Consider the following 18,115-nt stretch of genomic DNA (forward strand, 5'->3'; position numbering starts at 1 on the left):
TGTTTTCACTGGACAAAAACACAGGTAAAGTAAAACACGTTTAATTTTTTAGGGTAAACGACCACAGGAGCATCCATGGAATAATTTGCAAACACTTTTGGTTTTATTAAATATGAAAATGTGATAATTTAACAAACATCTGAACAGACAGATGGACGTCCTGAGAGCTCAGATTTGTTTGGTTTTGTTTAACTCTTCTCTTTCTGGGTCGGATAACTCAGCGGAACCTGCTGCGTCTCGGTTGGATGAGTTTTACTGCAGGATCCCTGTGGGGAGGATCCAGACCACGATGGAGGCGCTGCTGTCCACTGACGCCAGCGTCTGCAAGTATCTGAGGCGCAGAGCCACAGGCGACAGTTGGGACGCCGCCTCCCTTAAAGTACGAGACGCCTTCACTTCCCCTTCAGCCACGATCATCTGAAACACAGAGACACTTCAAAACCAACACAAACATCACAAATCGTCCGACTTTTAGCATGGCAACAACTCCACACATAGAAATATCAAACATTTGTGTTAAACAAAATGTGAATAAGTTCATTATTTAGTATAAAATTCTCATTGTTCTCTTTAGTTACTGGCATTGATGAGGAATAAAAACTTTTCCTTCCACTCAGAAAAACAACAGAAACTGAAAGAAAAAAACTAATTTGATGAACTGAAACAAATAAACAAGAAACAGGGGTGTCCAAAGTGTGGCCTGTGGGCCATTCGTGAGCTTTGAAATGATTTTGTTTGGCCCACAACCACAAGTCATGAATGGCAAAAATCTGGCAAACAACAAAACAATCAATGACCAAAAAATCTGGAAATTATCTGTTTTTCTTTTAATAAGGCAGCAGGTCAAAGCCACAGTTTCTGTGTGGCGCTGCTCATATCCTCTCTCCTCCTTGCTCTGTGCTACGCTGAAGCTAGCAGAGGCTGTCATGAATGCTAAGGCTAGTTAGCATAACCTTTGCTATGCTGATGGCACATAAACAGTTTTCCTGTAACAGTAAGTTAGCATATCAATCAGCGCGTACATCAGATTGATTGACAGCGCTAAATCCCGCCTCCTGGCTCTGATTGGTTGTGTTTGGTCGGTGCATTTCTTCAGTCGTTCAGGGAGGTTGCAGATTAATTTTTTCACAGATTTCAAAACAAACTGTCATGACATGGTGACAGTTTGAACAAGTTTCATGCTGCAGTTTTAACGTAACAGTGAATATCGCGGTGAACAGGGCAGGTGCTGCCTGGTGGGCGTGTTACTGCAGCAGTACCGTCGCCCGCGCCGTCCTCTCAGCCTCGGCCTCTGAGGCCAGGGAGCGCTGCAGGCTGATGGGAAGCTTCAGATCTCTGAGCTCCACTCGCTGCACCTGAACGCCCCACGGCCTGGAGCCGGAGTGCAGCACCTCCTGCAAGACGTGAAGCAGTAAAATCATCTGTAACCCTGATGTAGAGCTAAACTCTGGCAGCTTGGCTGTGTCTGACCTCCATTCTCGTGGCTATGCTAGGCCACTGCGTCAGCAGGTCTGTCAGCGTGTGAGCGCCCAGCGCCGCCCTGAGGGTCGCCTGAACCAGCCAGTGTGTGGCGTCACAGCCATTCTGCACCCGGGTGAACCAGAGGGTGGGATCCACCACGCGGTAAAACACCACCATGTCCACCAGTAACGGGACGCTGTCCGCTGTCAGAACCTGCAGGAAGGAGGAGGAAACGTCGGAAATAACCTTCAGGTTTTACCACAGACTGTCACAGTCAGTGAAGAACAAGAAAAACACAAAATATTGAGATTAATTTAACATATTTCCAAATTCTCTGATGTCAAAATTTGTCAATTTAAAAACCTTTCACATTAAACACAGAATTTTAAACAGTATTTAAATTATAAAGATATTTTCTGACATTATAAAGTCAGACATTTGCAAGAGAAAGAGGCATAAATCCTCAGAATGAGATGGTAAATGATGGAGATGCCTATCTGGATCTTTTCCAAAATGAAAATGGTACATCTGGAATCATTTCCTGGATCAGAAATGTTCCTGGACCAGAACATTTTCAAGGTCCAGACTCACCATGAAGCCTCGAGCGGGACACAGAAACAACACCAGAGACGGTGAAGAAGACGCTGCAACATGGATGCATCGAGTCTGGATCAGAAGATGTTCTTTTCATATAAAATGTCACATAATGTCAGAGAATATCCTAGTTTAATATTATAAATGTATGTTTTTAATCATAGAAAACTGTACATTGGCAAATGTGTGACCTTTAAACAACAATTCCACATATTTTATTAAACTGTTTTGGCAGAAATGTGCTCCTCCCTGACCAATTATTTGTTCTTTTATTGAAAATTGCCTCCAAATATGTAGGATGCTTAATCCATATAAGACATGTCGCAGTTTTCCTAAGGTTTTCAGTGCAGACATAGTTTGCATTTTGTTGTGTGCTAAACAGAAATGTAGCTGAAATACTGAGAAAAGGAAAAGTGAAGTAAAATTCAAGATTAAAATTAACTGCCTTATCCTAATTTATAATCTGTTTGACATAAACACATTTTACATGTAACTGTAGATAAATGCATGCAGCAGTAACTGTTTAATGAGCAGAGACCTGTTGTGGGTAGATGTAGACGGAGAAAGTTCGAAGGTCAACCTTCTGAACGACGTCCAACCAGGGAATGAACCAGATTAAACCTGCAGGAACAAAACCAACAACATTCACAAAATTACAGCAGGAGATGGAATAAAAATATGTTTTACAGTCTCAGAGATTTGCTTTCCTGTTCAGTGTCTTAAAATGTCAGAATCATGTGAGTAATAAATGCATTCATTAGTATAATAATTTAAAACAAAATGACTCCAGTCTGAGTTTAATAAAAAAAGACACCAGGTCCTTTAGCTGATCCTTTAACGACCCGGCCCAGTCTAAAGATGACGGCCCTCTCAAACTCCAGAACAACCTGCAGCACAGACACACATCAGTTAAAACACTGATTCAGAGAAGATATGAAAACACTTTCAAAATGGGCTCAAATTATGACACCTGTGGAGGTTTACCTAAGAATGAGTGAAAAATGTAATAAATTTGGCATCTGATCTGAATTTGATCAGACCTGTACTCTGCTCATGCTTAAAAATTATTCAAAACAAAAGTCATGGTGGCTGCATGATGGTGCAGTTGGTAGTAATTGCACTATGCAGCAGGATTTTGAAATAAATCCGATTAAAAACCTTAAAAACACCCAGTTATCACCCTTTATAAATTGAATAAAATTCACACTAATCTCTTGATTTAAGAGAATATGTCATTATTGTAAAATAATCCAGTCTAGGCTGTGTAGTGTTCAAGCTTAACATCATATATTGTAGTGAAAAATCCAAACAAAGTCTAAAAACTGTTCCCCTTATTTTCTAAATAATTTGAAAGTTAAATTGTCCAAACAGTGATCTTTTTCTGCTTAATTATATAAGTTATGTTTAAACAAACTGTTACAAAATGATCCAGTTCATGTTTGACCATTTAAATGTTTTATATTTATAACTAAAGCGAACAGAAGGTGGTCCGGGCCAGCTGAATGAAGGGGACGCCATCTTTATCCAGGTGCTTTACCTGAACGCAGCTCCACGCTGTGAAGGGGAAGGTGAGGAGGATGAGGAGCACCGACAGGAGCGTTAACACCGCCCCCACGACGCCTAAAACACCGCCCTGCCTCACTTCTCCACCTGCACACACCGACAGAGGCAGTTAAACCAGGCTTCGCCTTCAGCTAATCACGGTAAAAATCCCGCTAACGGCTAAATGTAGCGACCTGTTCCATTTCCGGAACCACTTTCAACTCCAACCTTGTTACAAACGCCGGTCATTATCCGTCAAACTACTGATAAATACGCCTGTTTCAACACAGAGTTTCACCAAAAACTATTGGAAATGTGTCCTCAATGTTAACCATGATAAACGTCATATTACATTACTCTTAAATTAAATAGTTTTTCAATAAAGTTGTCGCAACCGTTACGGATTTATGTTTGCCCCGCCCACAGCACGGGACGTAGACTGCGAGCTGTCGCTTAGCAACCGGAGGAGGCGCCCTCAGAGCCGTGGGCGCCCTCTTCAGGTCACAAGAAGAGGTTACGGTAATTACTATTTACTTTATTCTGCTGTATACTTTTATTACTCTCCCGAAATATATCCAAGGGAAACGTTTAGATTTTTTTCATTCTTATTTAGGGATAAGTTTCTGAGTAAATGACACAACAACAACTTAATAAAACATTTTATTTTATCTTAAAATAAAATAAGGGGAAATACAACAAATTAATAATAATTAAAAGCAAACCTGCAAAGTTTAGAAAATGTTTAGCAAATTGTTCCAAATTACTTAAGGAAATACAAAGGACACATTTTTTAAAGTAGAAACACAAGACTTTCTAAAAATGACAAAACATACATAAAGCATGTTTTTTTTATTATTGTGGAATATGTGTAAATTTACATTCTGTATTTTATAACCAAACTATTTCACACACAAAGTGGATTCCAGTTTAATTGGAATCGAAAGTGTCAACATGGTCTAAATCTGACTGGCTGGAGAGACAGAGTGTAAATAAACGATCATCAGGTTGTCCCAGTCAACCAGAAGAGGGCGCCCTACTCATTGCTTGTGCATTTTATTGGTCTGCTGCATCTTGTTATTTGGATCAATAATTAGATGATTAGATTAATTTTAACTTGCTGTTATAGGTTTGAATATGAATAAATGGAAGCCTTTGACTTGTGACTGAAACTAACTAGGCTGATTGCAATTATCTTAAAAATAGTTTGTTTTGCATATCTTAGCACATGTTCTAAAAGTGTATGCTAGGAAAATAAAAAGTTAATCAAGACAAATATATATTTTTTGTCTGTTTCTTGATACCATTGTGCTCTTGCAGGAGTGAATGCGTGTGAAGTTGCTGTTTTTTTATGAAACCTGGTCTTTCTTGCTTCCTCAACATAATGACTGTTTTTAACTGTTTCTGACGGTTTCTGATTGGTTGAATAGTTCTGCCGGTAAGCTTCGCTGTTATCTGCTGCACATCTTTTAGTTTCCACTTAAGTGTCTCATTGTGACACCTAACTTCCTGTGAAACTGCGAGAACAACACGCTGGTTTCCTGATGCCCTCTCAGTGAGCGTTCTGCTCTGCACCTCCACGCAGCGAGAGCTGACCGGGCCGGCTCTGTTCTGGAGCTGCTCGGGCTTTAACCGGGTCGTGGTTCCAACCGTTTTCAGGGCTGTTTGTGAAAGCAGAAGCTCCTGCGCCGTGCAGGTGGATGTCGGCCTGCCGGCCCGCAGCCCCCGTTCGCCATGGCAGCGGCTCTGCCGGAGTGTTACCACGGTGGCATAACCAAGAAGGAGTGTGAGGAGGTTCTGGGGAAGAAGAACAAGGACGGAGCGTACCTGATCCGAGAGAGCGAGACCATCCAGGGAGCGCTGTGTCTCTGCGTCTAGTGAGTAAAACTCAGCAACACATCAGATGCTTTGATCAGTATCTGATTTGTTGATGCTCAACAAAGCATCAACAAATCAGGTGTTTTGTTGATCTGCTCTTTGTTTCAGATTCAACAAAGCAGATCTGAAACACACTGCAAAAAAAAAACATTTTACCGACGTTTTGGTTTAGTTTATGGTGGAAATATCTTTCCTCACTAAATCAACCTTAACTGAAAGGTTAATAGGTAATCTTTCAATTCCTTAATAATTCCTTAATATTGATTTTAAAAAGTACTTGTTCCACTGGCAGATTGTTTGATTTATAACATGGGAAAAAAGTATTTTTATAAGTGAAATAATCGGCCAGTGGAACTAGAACTTTTTCAGGAATGGTAAGAAATTTTTCACTTACAAGTTCTTTCTTCTTGCTGAAAAGTTAGTTGTAAGTTTGTTTTGTCTTATTTTAAGTGTACTGAGATGTTTCCACTGGAAACTGGACCAAAAATACTTGGTAAGTTTTTGTGTTTTTACAGTGCAGAGACGTTGGACGGAGCGTCCCCTCACCATCCTCTGCAGGGCGCTTGTGTCTGTACTGCAGCCGGTTCTGTTAAAATGCAAACTAATGTGTTCATTTCCACTAAAGTTCTGATGTAGAGGTTAGCCAGCCTGAACAGCATCTGTGATGAATTATTATCAATGATAATATTTAACGTCTTGATCTTTAGTATGAAATGTACAGAAAAAAATGTGATGTGCAGCATAGACTGAAACACGAACTCTCACCGAGGGTTTCAATCTACTTTCTAGAGCAGATATCTGAGTAAACTTGAAATAAGACAAACTAATACATAGAAGCCTGTTTTGTGCCAATAATTTCTTAATAATGATGAAAATGTCCCAGATTATTTCATGTTTCCCCGTTTATAAGTGAAATAATCTGACAATGGAATTACTTCTTGTTGACTTAAAACAAACTCTTAGATTTTGCTGAAAAGTTACTTGTAAGTCAGTTTTATCTTATTTCAAGCATTCTAACATATTTACACTAGAAACAACTAGATAGGATTTAGTGTTTTTGCAGCTGATAAATCAGTAAAAATTGTAAATATTTGAGCTGTTTTTGGCTTTGAAAATAATCCCGTTTGTGAAAAATGATCATCCTCTTTTGGATTTCTTTGCTTCTTATGTTTTAGACCATCAAACATGTTTTGGTTTAGCAAACACTGCAAAACACAAAACCTGACCAAGTATTTTGGTCTAGTTTCTACGGCAAGTATCTTGAAATAAGACAAAACTAACTTACATAAAATTTTTTAGCAAGAAATAGGAGCTTATTTTATGCCAATAATTCATTAATATTGATGAAAACGTTCTAGTTCCGCTGGTAGATTGTTTCACTTAGAAAAAGACATTTTTCTATGTTTCGAGTTAAATAATTTGCCGGGTCTGTAATTCAGTTGCCTCTGAACTGTTTGACTAAAGAAACCAGTAATGAGACGGTTTCAGGCAAAATAAAGCCAAACTAAATGAATTGTACAAAAATGTCAAAATTTGCACAGAAATATAAAGATAGAACCCTAAACAACCTATTTACCCAGTTTATCAGGAAAAAGGTTTATTTGGGTGAATTTCACTTTAATGCTTGTGCAGAGTGAGACGTTGACATTAAATTACGCTTTGCTCAAGGTCAACCTGGTGACCTTTGCGGCAGGTTTTCCCATTTCTCTGTCTGGATTCTGTGAAATAAAGGCCACTGGTGGCAAAGAAACCTTAAAAAGAGAAGTATGGAGACTTCGCTAATTTTGTCCTCTAAACTTAGTAACTTCAATCACCAGAAATGCAAAAAGCTTTTCCTGCTGAATGTTGCAATCAGTCTCACCTGTTAAAAAAATAAAAGCGTGGATGTAGAGAAGAAGGAAATGCATGACCAACACAGAGAATACTAACATCATTTTCTCTGCAGTAACATGTTTTCAGACTTACTGCCTCTGAGCAGCATCTGGTTTCTAAAACCCAAAGAATCTCCGGTTTTATTGTGGCTGCTTGCAGGTTGTGAATGTTTAATGTGGTACATGCAAGTTAGTATGTGTTGTTGAAGTGGAAAAAAAATAGAAATAATATCTGCAGGAAGTGACCTGAACAAAAATTAGAGAAGGAAGTTTGTGAACGTTTCAGATCAATGACTCGGTGCAACCTGCTGGTTTTTCCTGAAAAAGAAATTCAACTAGTTTTACTGATGAACCGAAGTTTATTACTGGACCATCTGAAACGTTTGAACTGAAATCACAAAGATCCTCCAGATGATGAGTTCACATAAAGAAACTGAATTATTTCACTTAGTTTTTAGCTTCTTATGATGCTCAGAGCTGCAGTTAATAAGGTCACCTTGATGCGATCTGTTGACAGGAAACGGTTGTGGCAGTTTAATGGCAAAAACCACATTGGAGCTGTGAGTGTTTCTGACACGTTTTATGGTAAAATTAGACAAAATATGAAGATTCTTAACAGTTACATGTATTTGCATTTTCATAATTATGAAAAGGCAAAAAACAACCATGACTAATTTAATGATTATTATGTTTTCAGTTATATTTTTGTGTTATTAATAATCCCAAACAGAACATAATTTAAGAAAAGTGTTAATCTGGTAAAGTTAGTTAATCCGCCTTAGTCAAATTAAAGCAACAGAAAGTCAAGTTTTATGGCCACAAAGGAGAGGAGATGAGTCTTTCAAACATTTAAACACTGTGGCAACATTTACTGCAACTAAGTTTACAAACCAAGTATTTAGTTTGTAAACTACATATTTAGCTTGTGAATTAAATATTTAGCTTGCTCACTAATTAGCTAGTTTGGCACTAATTATTTAGTTTCTGAAGTTAAGAGTTAGCTTGCTGATTGAATATTTAGTTTGTAGCTAAATATTTGGCTTCCTAACTAAATAATCAATCTGTAAACTAGATATTTAGTTTGCTCATTCAATCTTTAGAATGGAAATGAATCTGTTACTTGCTAACTAAATAGTTTGGAGCTAAATATTTAGTTTGCAAACTGAATATGTTGCTGTCTAAATATTTATAATATATTTATGTGACATTTATAAATGAATGAATAACCTTCTAACAGGCTAAATAACTGAGATCATTGCTATACATTTGTCTGCTGTGTAACTTTACAAACGGCTCCTCAGAGACTTTGATTCAAATTAAATTCAAATTAGTTTCCTGATTCTTTAGGTCACCAAACCCCCAGATTAAATAAAACAGAAGTTAAAATCCCCAAATAAATCTGACATTCACATAAATTATGTGTGATGTTTCGAAACTCTAATCATGTCTGAGGCACATGTTAAACCTACACGGGAATATCAAATGAAATGAGAAAACCATTGGGCCGAAAACTGAGCCCTGAGGGACACCACAGAGCTGTGGTTCTACACCAACCCTGTTGGTTTAACTCTGTTAACTGACTGACCATCAAACCAGCAGAAGACTCCAATAATGATAAGAATAACATGATCCGCCAGTAAAACAGCAGATAAGAAACCTGAAAGTTTAGATATGTGTCTGCATTTCTTGTAAAAACCATTAAGAGCCGTATTTATCTCTAGACAAGCTACATCAATGAAAACGTTTAGTTGGAACCGAATCACCTGCTGACCTGTATTAATTAGTCTCAATAAAAAACAATCGTTATGTTTATTTCATTTTCAGTTCAGTTCAAAATAAATCAAAAATAAAATGTTGTCTTAACTCGAATTATCCTAGTATCTCTAAATAAACGTCGCTGTCGGTGGTGATGCTGTGATGCTCCAGTAGCAGTCGGTGTTGCAGTGTTTCTGAATAGGCTTCTGACTGAAGGCCGTTGCTGTATGGCTGTTATGAAATGCAAACAGTGCAATATCAGCCCTGCAGAGATGATATCCCACAGCAACATGTTCTGGATGACGCTATCAGCTGCTAGCTAACTCTGCTGAGCCGCCTCCTTTGCTTTTGCTCTGCCTCTTTAAATCTCTCTCTGGACTTTTGGTTAGAAAGCAGAGAGACGTCACTGTGATCGGTGGAAGAGACGGTTTGAACTTCCTCCTCCCTCTGCTCATTTTCAACTCTTCTGGGATTTGGGGTCAAAGGTCAAGTACTAATTGAGCATTCATGATGCTACATCCAGCTGTAAAAACAACACGTTGTAACCATGGCTACGCATCATAGCAACTGTCCTAAATAAGGGCGGTGAAAGTAAATATCGATTCAGCTGCCCGGCATCCAAACCCATAATCTTCCAAACACGCAAACAAACAAACGATAAACAAAAGTCTGAAGAAAGAGCCAGTCAGAGCTAACGGAGCTGCTCCAACCTGCAGCGCCTTCCTAAAAACAGTCAATCTGAAAATGCTCTTTCAGAAGAACATACTGACTGTGATTAGATGCGATATTTCACTGCAAAAATAAGAAGCCTCAAGTAATTTTGGTCTAGTTTTCAGTGCAAATATCTCACTAAACTTGAAATAAAACAAAATTAACTTACAAATCACATGTCAGCCACATGTAGCTTGTTTTATGTCAATCATTTCTTAATATTGATGAAATATTACTGGTTCCACTAGTAGATTATTTCACTTAAAACAGGAAAAGTTTCTTGTTACTGGTGAAATAATCTGACAGTGGAATTAGTCATTTAAAAAAAAATATTAAGGAGTTATTGACTTAAAACAAGCTCCAATATCTTGATGTAAAGTGACTTTAAGTCAGTTTTTTCTTATTTCAAATGTACTAAGATATTTGTGCTAGAAATTAGACCAAAATACTTAGTAAGATTTTGTGTTTTTGCAGTGTTTCTCTTATAGTTTTCAGCATACTGCTGAATTTTCTGCATGTTTCCCCACTGAATAAATATAATTTAAAAACACACCTCTGGGTTCTTGAAGGGGCTGGTTGCTCATTGAGTGGAAACTGAGTGGAACCAGTGAGACTGGCTGAGTTTTGTGAGTAAAGCTGTTTTGCACGGCTGGCTCCGGTTGGTTTCTTTGTTGCTTTTATTTATAGAAACCCCAGCTCTTCGTCGTCTTTCTTCACACTTTGATGAGGTAAAACTGAGGTTTAGTTGCGGTTGAGTTTTGCATTCATCTTGTTCCAAAACGTGCTTGCAAGTGTGTTTTCACGCAAACTAAAACGCACCCAATGCACCGAAAAATCATGCAAACGCCAAGGCTAGTTGATTAAAGGCATCAGATGATGCAGACGGAGTGGATCTACTCTTCATCCTGCCGGGGGGTCAAAGGTAGCTCAGTCAATCAACTCCGTGTCTGCTGTAGATCACTTCTGGTTCTGTGGACCTGCTTTAAGGTTAGGAAAGGGGCAGCTAACATCTCTGCAGACCCCACACATGCTGGACATAAACTGTTTGCAATTTTACCTTCAGTGCTAGCTTATTTTGTCTCCCTTTTTATATATTTATGTTTAAAATGTCGTTCTTGTTTGTGTGCAGAAACTTGAGTGAAGTTGGATCTAGGGATGGTGGATATAAATGCAAAGTTTTATCACGACAGTTGACATGAAAAAATACTTTTTATGTTTCTCTGTATAGCATTTTTGTCAAATTTATCATTATTTAGTCCTACGCCTTTATTGAACAAGCAGTGGATTAAAAATAGTAAAATAACAATTCCGACAGACAGTTTTAGGAATTTTTAAACATGATTAAATGGAAATAGATTGAACATGATGAATGGTAAACGATATAATAAAAGCCCAGACAGAGACATGAGAGAGATGACTATAGTGTTGTGCCAAACACGGTGCATGATTTTAATCTTCACAGTTTTAAAGCAGAGTCATTGTTGTTTAACACGGAAAAGGTTTTCTGCGATACTTCCTCTAAACTCATCCCTCACTGACAGACGTCTTGTTTTCTCTTTGCAGCAAACAGAAGGTGGTTTATACCTACAGAATCCTCCAGGCGCACAACGGAAACTACACCCTGCTGGTAAAAAAAAACAACACTTTTACTTTTTCAATATGTGGCGTCTCTTTGATTAATAAGCTGCTGCCTCTGTCTCTCTTCCTGCTCCACATTACATACTTATTTATTTGTGATGATTATTAGTTGATCAATTTAGTTACTTTAGACTCGGTTCGATTGGGGAACAAAACTGCAACATTTGTTGCATTTTCAACTGCCAACTAAACTCATTGAAAAACCTGTTCCCCTCTTCACCTGTGGGGGCGCTGCACCAAGATCCACCAACGGAAACGACACAAAAACCTCTGAAGAAGACAGTGAGCGCAACTTCCTTCTTTACAAAACGTTTTAAAAATGGAGAGGCGTCAGATTTTAGCGATTGTAGGATTTTGTCTTTTGTTTTTGGTAAAAGACCACGAGCTGTTTCTCCCGCTAGCGCTAAGCTATCGCGTTTGTTTTGGTTGTTTTTACCCAGAATGCCCTGCGCTGTAATCAGCGATCTCCGGTGCGCTTGATGCTCAATGCATAATTCAAATGATTAAGGAGAATGGCCTTTAAGGTCCGTTAGAACAAATGTTTCTGAGCAGAACTCAGTGTTATGTTTTATAAAATTAAGATTTTTTTTTTATGCAAGTTGAATAAAGAATTTAGGTTTTTCTCACTTAAAATAAGTTATTAAATTTGATAATGTGAGTGAAAATAATACTGAACTGTGTGCTTGTTCAACTAGGTGAGACAGTTTGTGAAATAATTATTTGGTTTAGGTTATTAAGTTATTGAGGTGTAGGATATGTCATATTTTGGTATTGATCCGATACCAAGTAAATACCAGGCATGTATCACCAAAACCGATACTGATATGTATTATTTTACTACGATATATCATCAACATCTCTGTGCTTTTGTTTGTTCCTCTTTGAAATGTTTTGTTAAATATTTGGACAGAATTTAGATAAAGTTTATGTGTACTTTAGTTACCTATTTACACAATAAACAGAACCAATAGAGAAACAAAGCAAATGTTTGTGCATTGTCTCTAAGTAAAGTTCAATATTATTGATATTATCTTCATTTTGGGTTGATCCGCTCACCTCTATTAAGTTATAGCAACTCACAATTCAAGATTAATGATCTATCAGATTTGAGAAACAATATTTAGACACTTTGTTTGAAATAAGCTTTATAAACTTTAATTTCTTTAACAATTTTTCATGGCTGGAGGTGAAAATCAATTTCAAGTTCAACCAGCTTCCCTTGTTTTGTGGTGTTTGTCACTGTTTCAGCACACAACTCTATTTTCCACAGCAGCAAAATGCAAAAACCTTTTTTAATATCTGTTCTCACACTGTTTATTATCAGTTAAAGAATGAACGCGTTTGGTTGGCAGCTGCTCACCCACAGCTTTTCCATGAACTCATTCTGGCCTAATAAATGTGTGAAAAAAACAAAAGTATTTTTGGTCTAGTTTCTAGTGCAAATATCTTAGCACACTTGAAATAAGACACAACTAACTTACAAGTATTTTTTCAGCAAGATATAGAAACTTGTTTTAAGTCAGTAATTAATTAATGTTGATTAAAAAAGTCTTAGTTTCATCGACAGTTTATTTCACTTGTAACATGAGAAACTGTTATTAGGTTAACATGTATGTCAGTAGAACTAGAACTTTTCGTTATTATTAATGAATTATTGGCTTAAAAGAAGCTCTTATGTTTTGCTGAAAAGTTATTTGTAAGTTTATTTTGTTTTATTTCAAGTGTAGTAAGATACTTGGACTAGAAACCAGACTAATAATACTTGGTAAGATTTTGAGTTTTTACTGAAATCTCAACTTCCAGCACAGAATTATTTAAAAGCGTCTTAATTTCTGGTAGATTTGTCATCAAATAGATCAACAAAGCAGATTGGAGATATTGGGTTTCATTAAGATGTGAAAGTATTTCAGGCCTCAGGAAGAAACTCAGCATTTCACCCCCATGAAGGAAACTCTCCCCCACAGCAGAGGAAAACACTGAACACTTTTTCCCCTCCACACACTGAATGACGTCAGAGCTAATAAAAACACGGCCAGCGTCTACCAGACGGTGGTGAAGCTGCCCCCGGGCCACACGGTCCATGTTAAGGTTAAAGGTCAAATGAGGTAGACGCATGGAAAAAGGATGTTTGTTTTTTTGGACAAATCTCAGTTAACTGATTCTATAACAGGATTTAGATTTATTATCTTTCAATCACCCACTTTTATTTATCTAATTTTATTATTTTGCTTTTAATTTAATTTATTTGTATTTTTTTCTACAATATTTATTTCCATTTTATTCAGTTTTTTACTTAATTTTAAATTAATATTTATGTTTTCATATATATATTTATTTTTCCCAATGTTATTTCTTTGCTTAGCTTCTTTTATTTTTATTTGTTGCACATTTGAAACTTAACATTTTAATAAATTTTTGCTAATATTATTTTATTTAAAGCATCACTTTGTTTTCAGTTTTTTATTCATTTTTGTTTTGTGACACATTTGCAATTTAAAATATTAAAATGTTTTTCATCAATGTTATTTTATCTTTTTGCATAGCTTTGTTCTCAGTTAGATTTTAAATTTGAATTAAGTTTTTATTTCCATATATATGCTGATATTTTTTTCCATAATCACAATATTATATATTAATATTATTTTCACATGAATCCTCTTTTTCTATTATTTGTTCCCATTTATTGTTTTAACATTTTTGTTTACAGTTTTCTTATTGAGTTTACCTGTTGCTTCATGTTGGATTGTGCATTTAAAACATTTATTTTACATTTTTCTCTCTACTTGCTGATGAAAACATTGAGTTATGGATCGCAGATTTGTTGCACCTTCAGCTTCTTCATGTCTTTATCTCTCTGTGTCGCTCCACAGACAGCAGGAGGTTTGCAGGAGACATATTTTAAGACTCTGGCCGATTTAATCCGTAACTACAAGAGGAAGAACCAAGGTCTGGCCATTCATCTGCGCCACTCGGTGAAAAAGAAAACGCCCATGTTGATCCAGCCGCCGAGGAGACCAGAAACACAACCTGAAGCTCCGGCCACACCGCCAGCCAGAAGATCGGCTGGAAGATCGGCCGCAGCGTCAGCCAGAGGATGGGGCGGCGCGTCGGGCGGACACTCATTGCAGAGAGGAGCTGCTCCTTTACCTGAAGAGGAAAATGATTATGAGAGTATGTGAAATGTTTTGTCTTGGTTACCTGCAGCGTTTTTTTTACTGTCTGTCATTTAATTCAACTTCTCTGTTTTACTGCAGATGATCCAAATTCAGATTATGTGGAAGTTATTCCAGATTAACTCAAGCCAACCTCAAACCGAAGGACAACAAGAACACAGACTGAACTTTGTTTGGCATTAGAGATGTTTTATTTTTTTATGCGAAGCCCTGAGGAGATTTGTTGCATTTGCACAATTTAGGTAAAAAAGACTGAAAAGGTGAGCTAATGCAAAATGAGTTTCCTCCCAGCTATTGACTCTGAATGAGAGGATGAACTTCTTCTCACCTCATTCCTGTGAGCGCAGAAGAGGAAGAAAGAGGAAGAGGAGGAGAAGTACTGCTCTGAAATCACAAAAGTTGTATTTAGTTTGACATTTTGTTTTACTCCTGGCAGTCGAAACCTTGATATTTAATATTCATTTCATTTTAGTAATACAGACATTTTTGTGCTGTTTGTTCTGATGTTCATAAAATAAATCTTATCTGAACGTCATTAAAGGGTCATAATCTGTAAAACGCAACAGAATATCTGCAAGAATTTAGATTCCTTCTTTCAACACTAAGAAGGGCAAGAAGGACGTCAAGTGATCAATAAAACATTTTCTCATAAGTGAGATAATCTGCCAGAGGAACGAGAACTTTATTGACTTAAAATAAGCTCCTATATCGTAATCAAAAGTTACTTGTAAATTAGTTTTGTCTTGTTTCAAGTGTATGAAGATCATAAACTAAACCAAACCATGTTTGGTTACCAAACTAAAGATACTTGGTAACATTTTGTGTTTTTGCAGTGTGCTTCTGACAGCAGCTCAGGACATTTCCCAACGATGAAACAGAAACCTCGGGAAGTAAAGTCAGTTTTAAGAGATTTTAGATCGTATCAGCAAACCTGAGGCCCAGAAATGCAGAAAGAAACAGAAAAATCATCAGAAAAAGTTCAGACTGAGGCTGAGGGACGTTTAGCTGAGCGTCTCCAAGAAGGTGGAAGGACATTTAAAACTTGATTCAACAAATAATTTCTAAATGTTTTTGTAGATATTTTGGGATTACCACTCTTTTGCCCCACCAATGTAAGGTTTTATAGATAGTTTGTTATTTTTTTTTCATGTGCAGATATTTTCAGCAGAAATTTGAGAAAAATAATTATAAGAATTTGTGTTTTAACAGTGTGAAAAAGAGCTTTGGTACTGCGCAGAAATTTCCGATTCGCTTGTATAGTTTTTGTTTTTTGGTGCATGGATTGACAATTCCACCAAGATCATCCATTGATTGAAAAAGCAGACAGTCTGAAGGAAGACGACATCTAGCATGCAGGAAAATGTGCCTGATTTCAGAGAGCCTGTAAAAAGGAGAACTGGATACAGAATAAAACATATATGTCTGTTTAAATGTGGAAGTAGACCATTTATATAATCATATGAGTCCATAACAACAAACCAAAGACAACAGCGAGTCACTGCTGAGCAGCAGCAGCAAACTACGACCCGACCCGGAGTGTGTTCGGAGGAACTGAAAGAAACGCAGCAGCGGAAATAGAACCATAATCTGCCACTGCATTAGATTTCCACTTTAGCTCAGGAAGTTACGAGGACAAACGTCTTTACATGCAAACAGATCGCTGCAGTTCATCGTGTTCATCCAATGAACTCGTTTCATTACACCAGAGGGACAAGACTTTCTTCTCTGCTCCAGACAAGCTGAGTTTAAAGATTTTAAATCACGTCTGAAGCCGAAGAAATATGGAATATATTTATGGTCAACCATTATGTTTTTTTTTTTTTACCCCTCCAGGGTCTTTTTCTGGACTCTAGTGTCCCTTATATGACAGTGGGCTGACAGGAAACGGGGAAGGAGAGGGGGGAAGACATGCGGCAAATGAGTCCTCGAACCCGCGTCGAGGACTCAAGGCCTCCAAATATGGGTCGCGCTAACCGCTACACCACCACGGCATGCCCCCGTCAACCATTATGTTTGAGTAGTGAACAGAACTTTAACTGTCAGTGTGAACGATTCATTTCAGCACATATTATCTCTGCCTAAAGAGCTTTTCGTTATTAATGATCGCCTCAGTCCAACTTTAAGCTGCTGAAGAAAGTTGGCTGTTGCATGTTAGAAGCTTTGTTTGAAAATACTTTTGGGTTCACAGTCGCAAAATTAAACATTTTCTGCATTTAAACGGCTTTTAGAAATATAAATGATTTGAATAAATGACTTTTTATGTTGTTTTAAAGTATTTAAATATTAAAATGAGTTACTAGATGATCTGTTTGTGATGCACAACCTTACCAACTACCTGCCAAGCAATAAAGGAAGTGACTAACCAAGATGTTCTCTTCTGCCACACCCACTCTGACTTCTTTTTACTTCAACCCTTAACCTGTACTCTGCACTATCTGCACTATCTGTATTTTCTGAAGGTTATAGAAAAACAGTTTCTGTTTGTCTTAGATGCATTTTGAGTCTGGGTGGCGCTGAACATGTGAACCACATTTCTCACTTTACTATCCACTGGTCAGCTGAATGAGGCTCTCCTCGCTTCACATGACTAGCATGTGAAGCTTGTGACACTTCTTTGATTTAAAGGCGCTGTGCACCTTGCGACTTTTGCTCCTTGCAGGCAGAAAACCTGACCAATAGGATCATCTGTCACTTCCTTATGCTTTGCATGTTAAAAACCTGGTTACAATCATGCAGCAAAGTGCATGAGAAGAGGCTGAAGTACCAGTGGACCAGAACATAACCACACATCCTGCCTGTTTTCACAACTCTTAGCTACGCTGCATTCAAGCCCCTTTTTTGTTTCTCACAGATCTTCTCTCAGCCGAATCAAAACGTCTGAAAACTAAGGCTTCAGTTTTACTGTTTAGATTGTTTTCAGGCTGCACATTTAAAGGCAATTAATATTTTATTCCTAATACAACAAGGGGAGAGGGGAACTCAAAGTTAAAATGAGAGAGGCTGTCAAACTGTAGATGTGGTTAAACCGCAGCTTTTTCAGTTTGATGTGTTCAGATGAACCAACAGCGATCGACTGACGGGGGATTTTATTTTCATTCTTCTCATTTTTAAAACGGGCATATTTACTGTTTTAGGTCAAATTAAACAACATACTATTTTCACATTATTAAGGGAAATATGTGCTTGCTTATTTTTATCAGCAAAACAAAAATGAGGAGGTTATCAGTATATATTGACACAACGGCATCAACTCATTTTAATAATTTAATTTATTTAATTTTTACTATTTTTTTCTAGGCCAGTTATGTTTAATCAGATGTTACAATGGAAATATGTTTAAAAATGTAGCAGATGTATTTTTTCAGATAGGTTTAATTTTATCTATAAATAATAAAAATAACCTTCTTTAACGTAATTATGTTGTGCTATTATGTGGACTTAGATACTTAGTGACAATAAGATAATTAATACATTTTATTTAAAATCTAAAATTGC

The 18,115-nt window shown here is 37.2% G+C and overlaps 2 protein-coding genes across 4 annotated transcripts; one reads left to right on the forward strand and one right to left on the reverse strand.

Annotated features, from left to right (window-relative positions):
- Nucleotides 1-81: 81 nt before the first annotated feature.
- On the reverse strand, nt 82-4,066 carry LOC114136467 (erythrocyte band 7 integral membrane protein). 2 transcript variants are annotated; one of them, XM_028004481.1, is made up of 8 exons: nt 3,946-4,066; nt 3,792-3,897; nt 3,593-3,705; nt 2,870-2,942; nt 2,594-2,676; nt 1,471-1,674; nt 1,260-1,394; nt 82-417 (listed from the first exon to the last, which is right to left on the reverse strand). In XM_028004481.1, the coding sequence occupies exons 2-8, from the start codon at nt 3,844-3,846 to the stop codon at nt 253-255; spliced, it is 828 nt and encodes a 275-aa protein (XP_027860282.1). In that variant the 5' UTR covers nt 3,847-3,897; nt 3,946-4,066; the 3' UTR covers nt 82-252. The 2 variants fall into 2 exon arrangements, with proteins under 2 accessions (XP_027860282.1, XP_027860281.1); XM_028004480.1 differs by having other exon boundaries at nt 3,792-4,033.
- On the forward strand, nt 3,631-16,055 carry LOC114136473 (SH2 domain-containing protein 1B). 2 transcript variants are annotated; one of them, XM_028004488.1, is made up of 5 exons: nt 3,631-3,758; nt 5,254-5,471; nt 11,373-11,436; nt 14,318-14,618; nt 14,702-16,055. In XM_028004488.1, the coding sequence occupies exons 2-5, from the start codon at nt 5,329-5,331 to the stop codon at nt 14,740-14,742; spliced, it is 549 nt and encodes a 182-aa protein (XP_027860289.1). In that variant the 5' UTR covers nt 3,631-3,758; nt 5,254-5,328; the 3' UTR covers nt 14,743-16,055. The 2 variants fall into 2 exon arrangements, with proteins under 2 accessions (XP_027860289.1, XP_027860288.1); XM_028004487.1 differs by lacking the exon at nt 3,631-3,758 and adding an exon at nt 4,027-4,116.
- Nucleotides 16,056-18,115: the final 2,060 nt, after the last annotated feature.

Source organism: Xiphophorus couchianus, chromosome 21, assembly GCF_001444195.1.
Source record: "Xiphophorus couchianus chromosome 21, X_couchianus-1.0, whole genome shotgun sequence".
In the NCBI taxonomy this organism is placed as follows: domain Eukaryota; kingdom Metazoa; phylum Chordata; class Actinopteri; order Cyprinodontiformes; family Poeciliidae; genus Xiphophorus; species Xiphophorus couchianus.

Bases quoted from the DNA above. Each gene is read 5' to 3' on its own strand.
- LOC114136467 (XM_028004481.1), bottom strand. From the start codon at position 3,846: ATGACCGGCGTTTGTAACAAGGTTGGAGTTGAAAGTGGTTCCGGAAAT. The intron at 3,706-3,791 runs GTCGCTACATTT...CGGTGTGTGCAG, and splicing joins TGGTTCCGGAAATGGAACAG to GTGGAGAAGTGAGGCAGGGC. The intron at 1,675-2,593 runs GTCTCTGCTCAT...TCCTTCCTGCAG, and splicing joins TCTACATCTACCCACAACAG to GTTCTGACAGCGGACAGCGT.
- LOC114136473 (XM_028004488.1), top strand. From the start codon at position 5,329: ATGGCAGCGGCTCTGCCGGAGTGTTACCACGGTGGCATAACCAAGAAG. The intron at 11,437-14,317 runs GTAAAAAAAAAC...GTCGCTCCACAG, and splicing joins ACGGAAACTACACCCTGCTG to ACAGCAGGAGGTTTGCAGGA. The intron at 14,619-14,701 runs GTATGTGAAATG...GTTTTACTGCAG, and splicing joins AGAGGAAAATGATTATGAGA to ATGATCCAAATTCAGATTAT.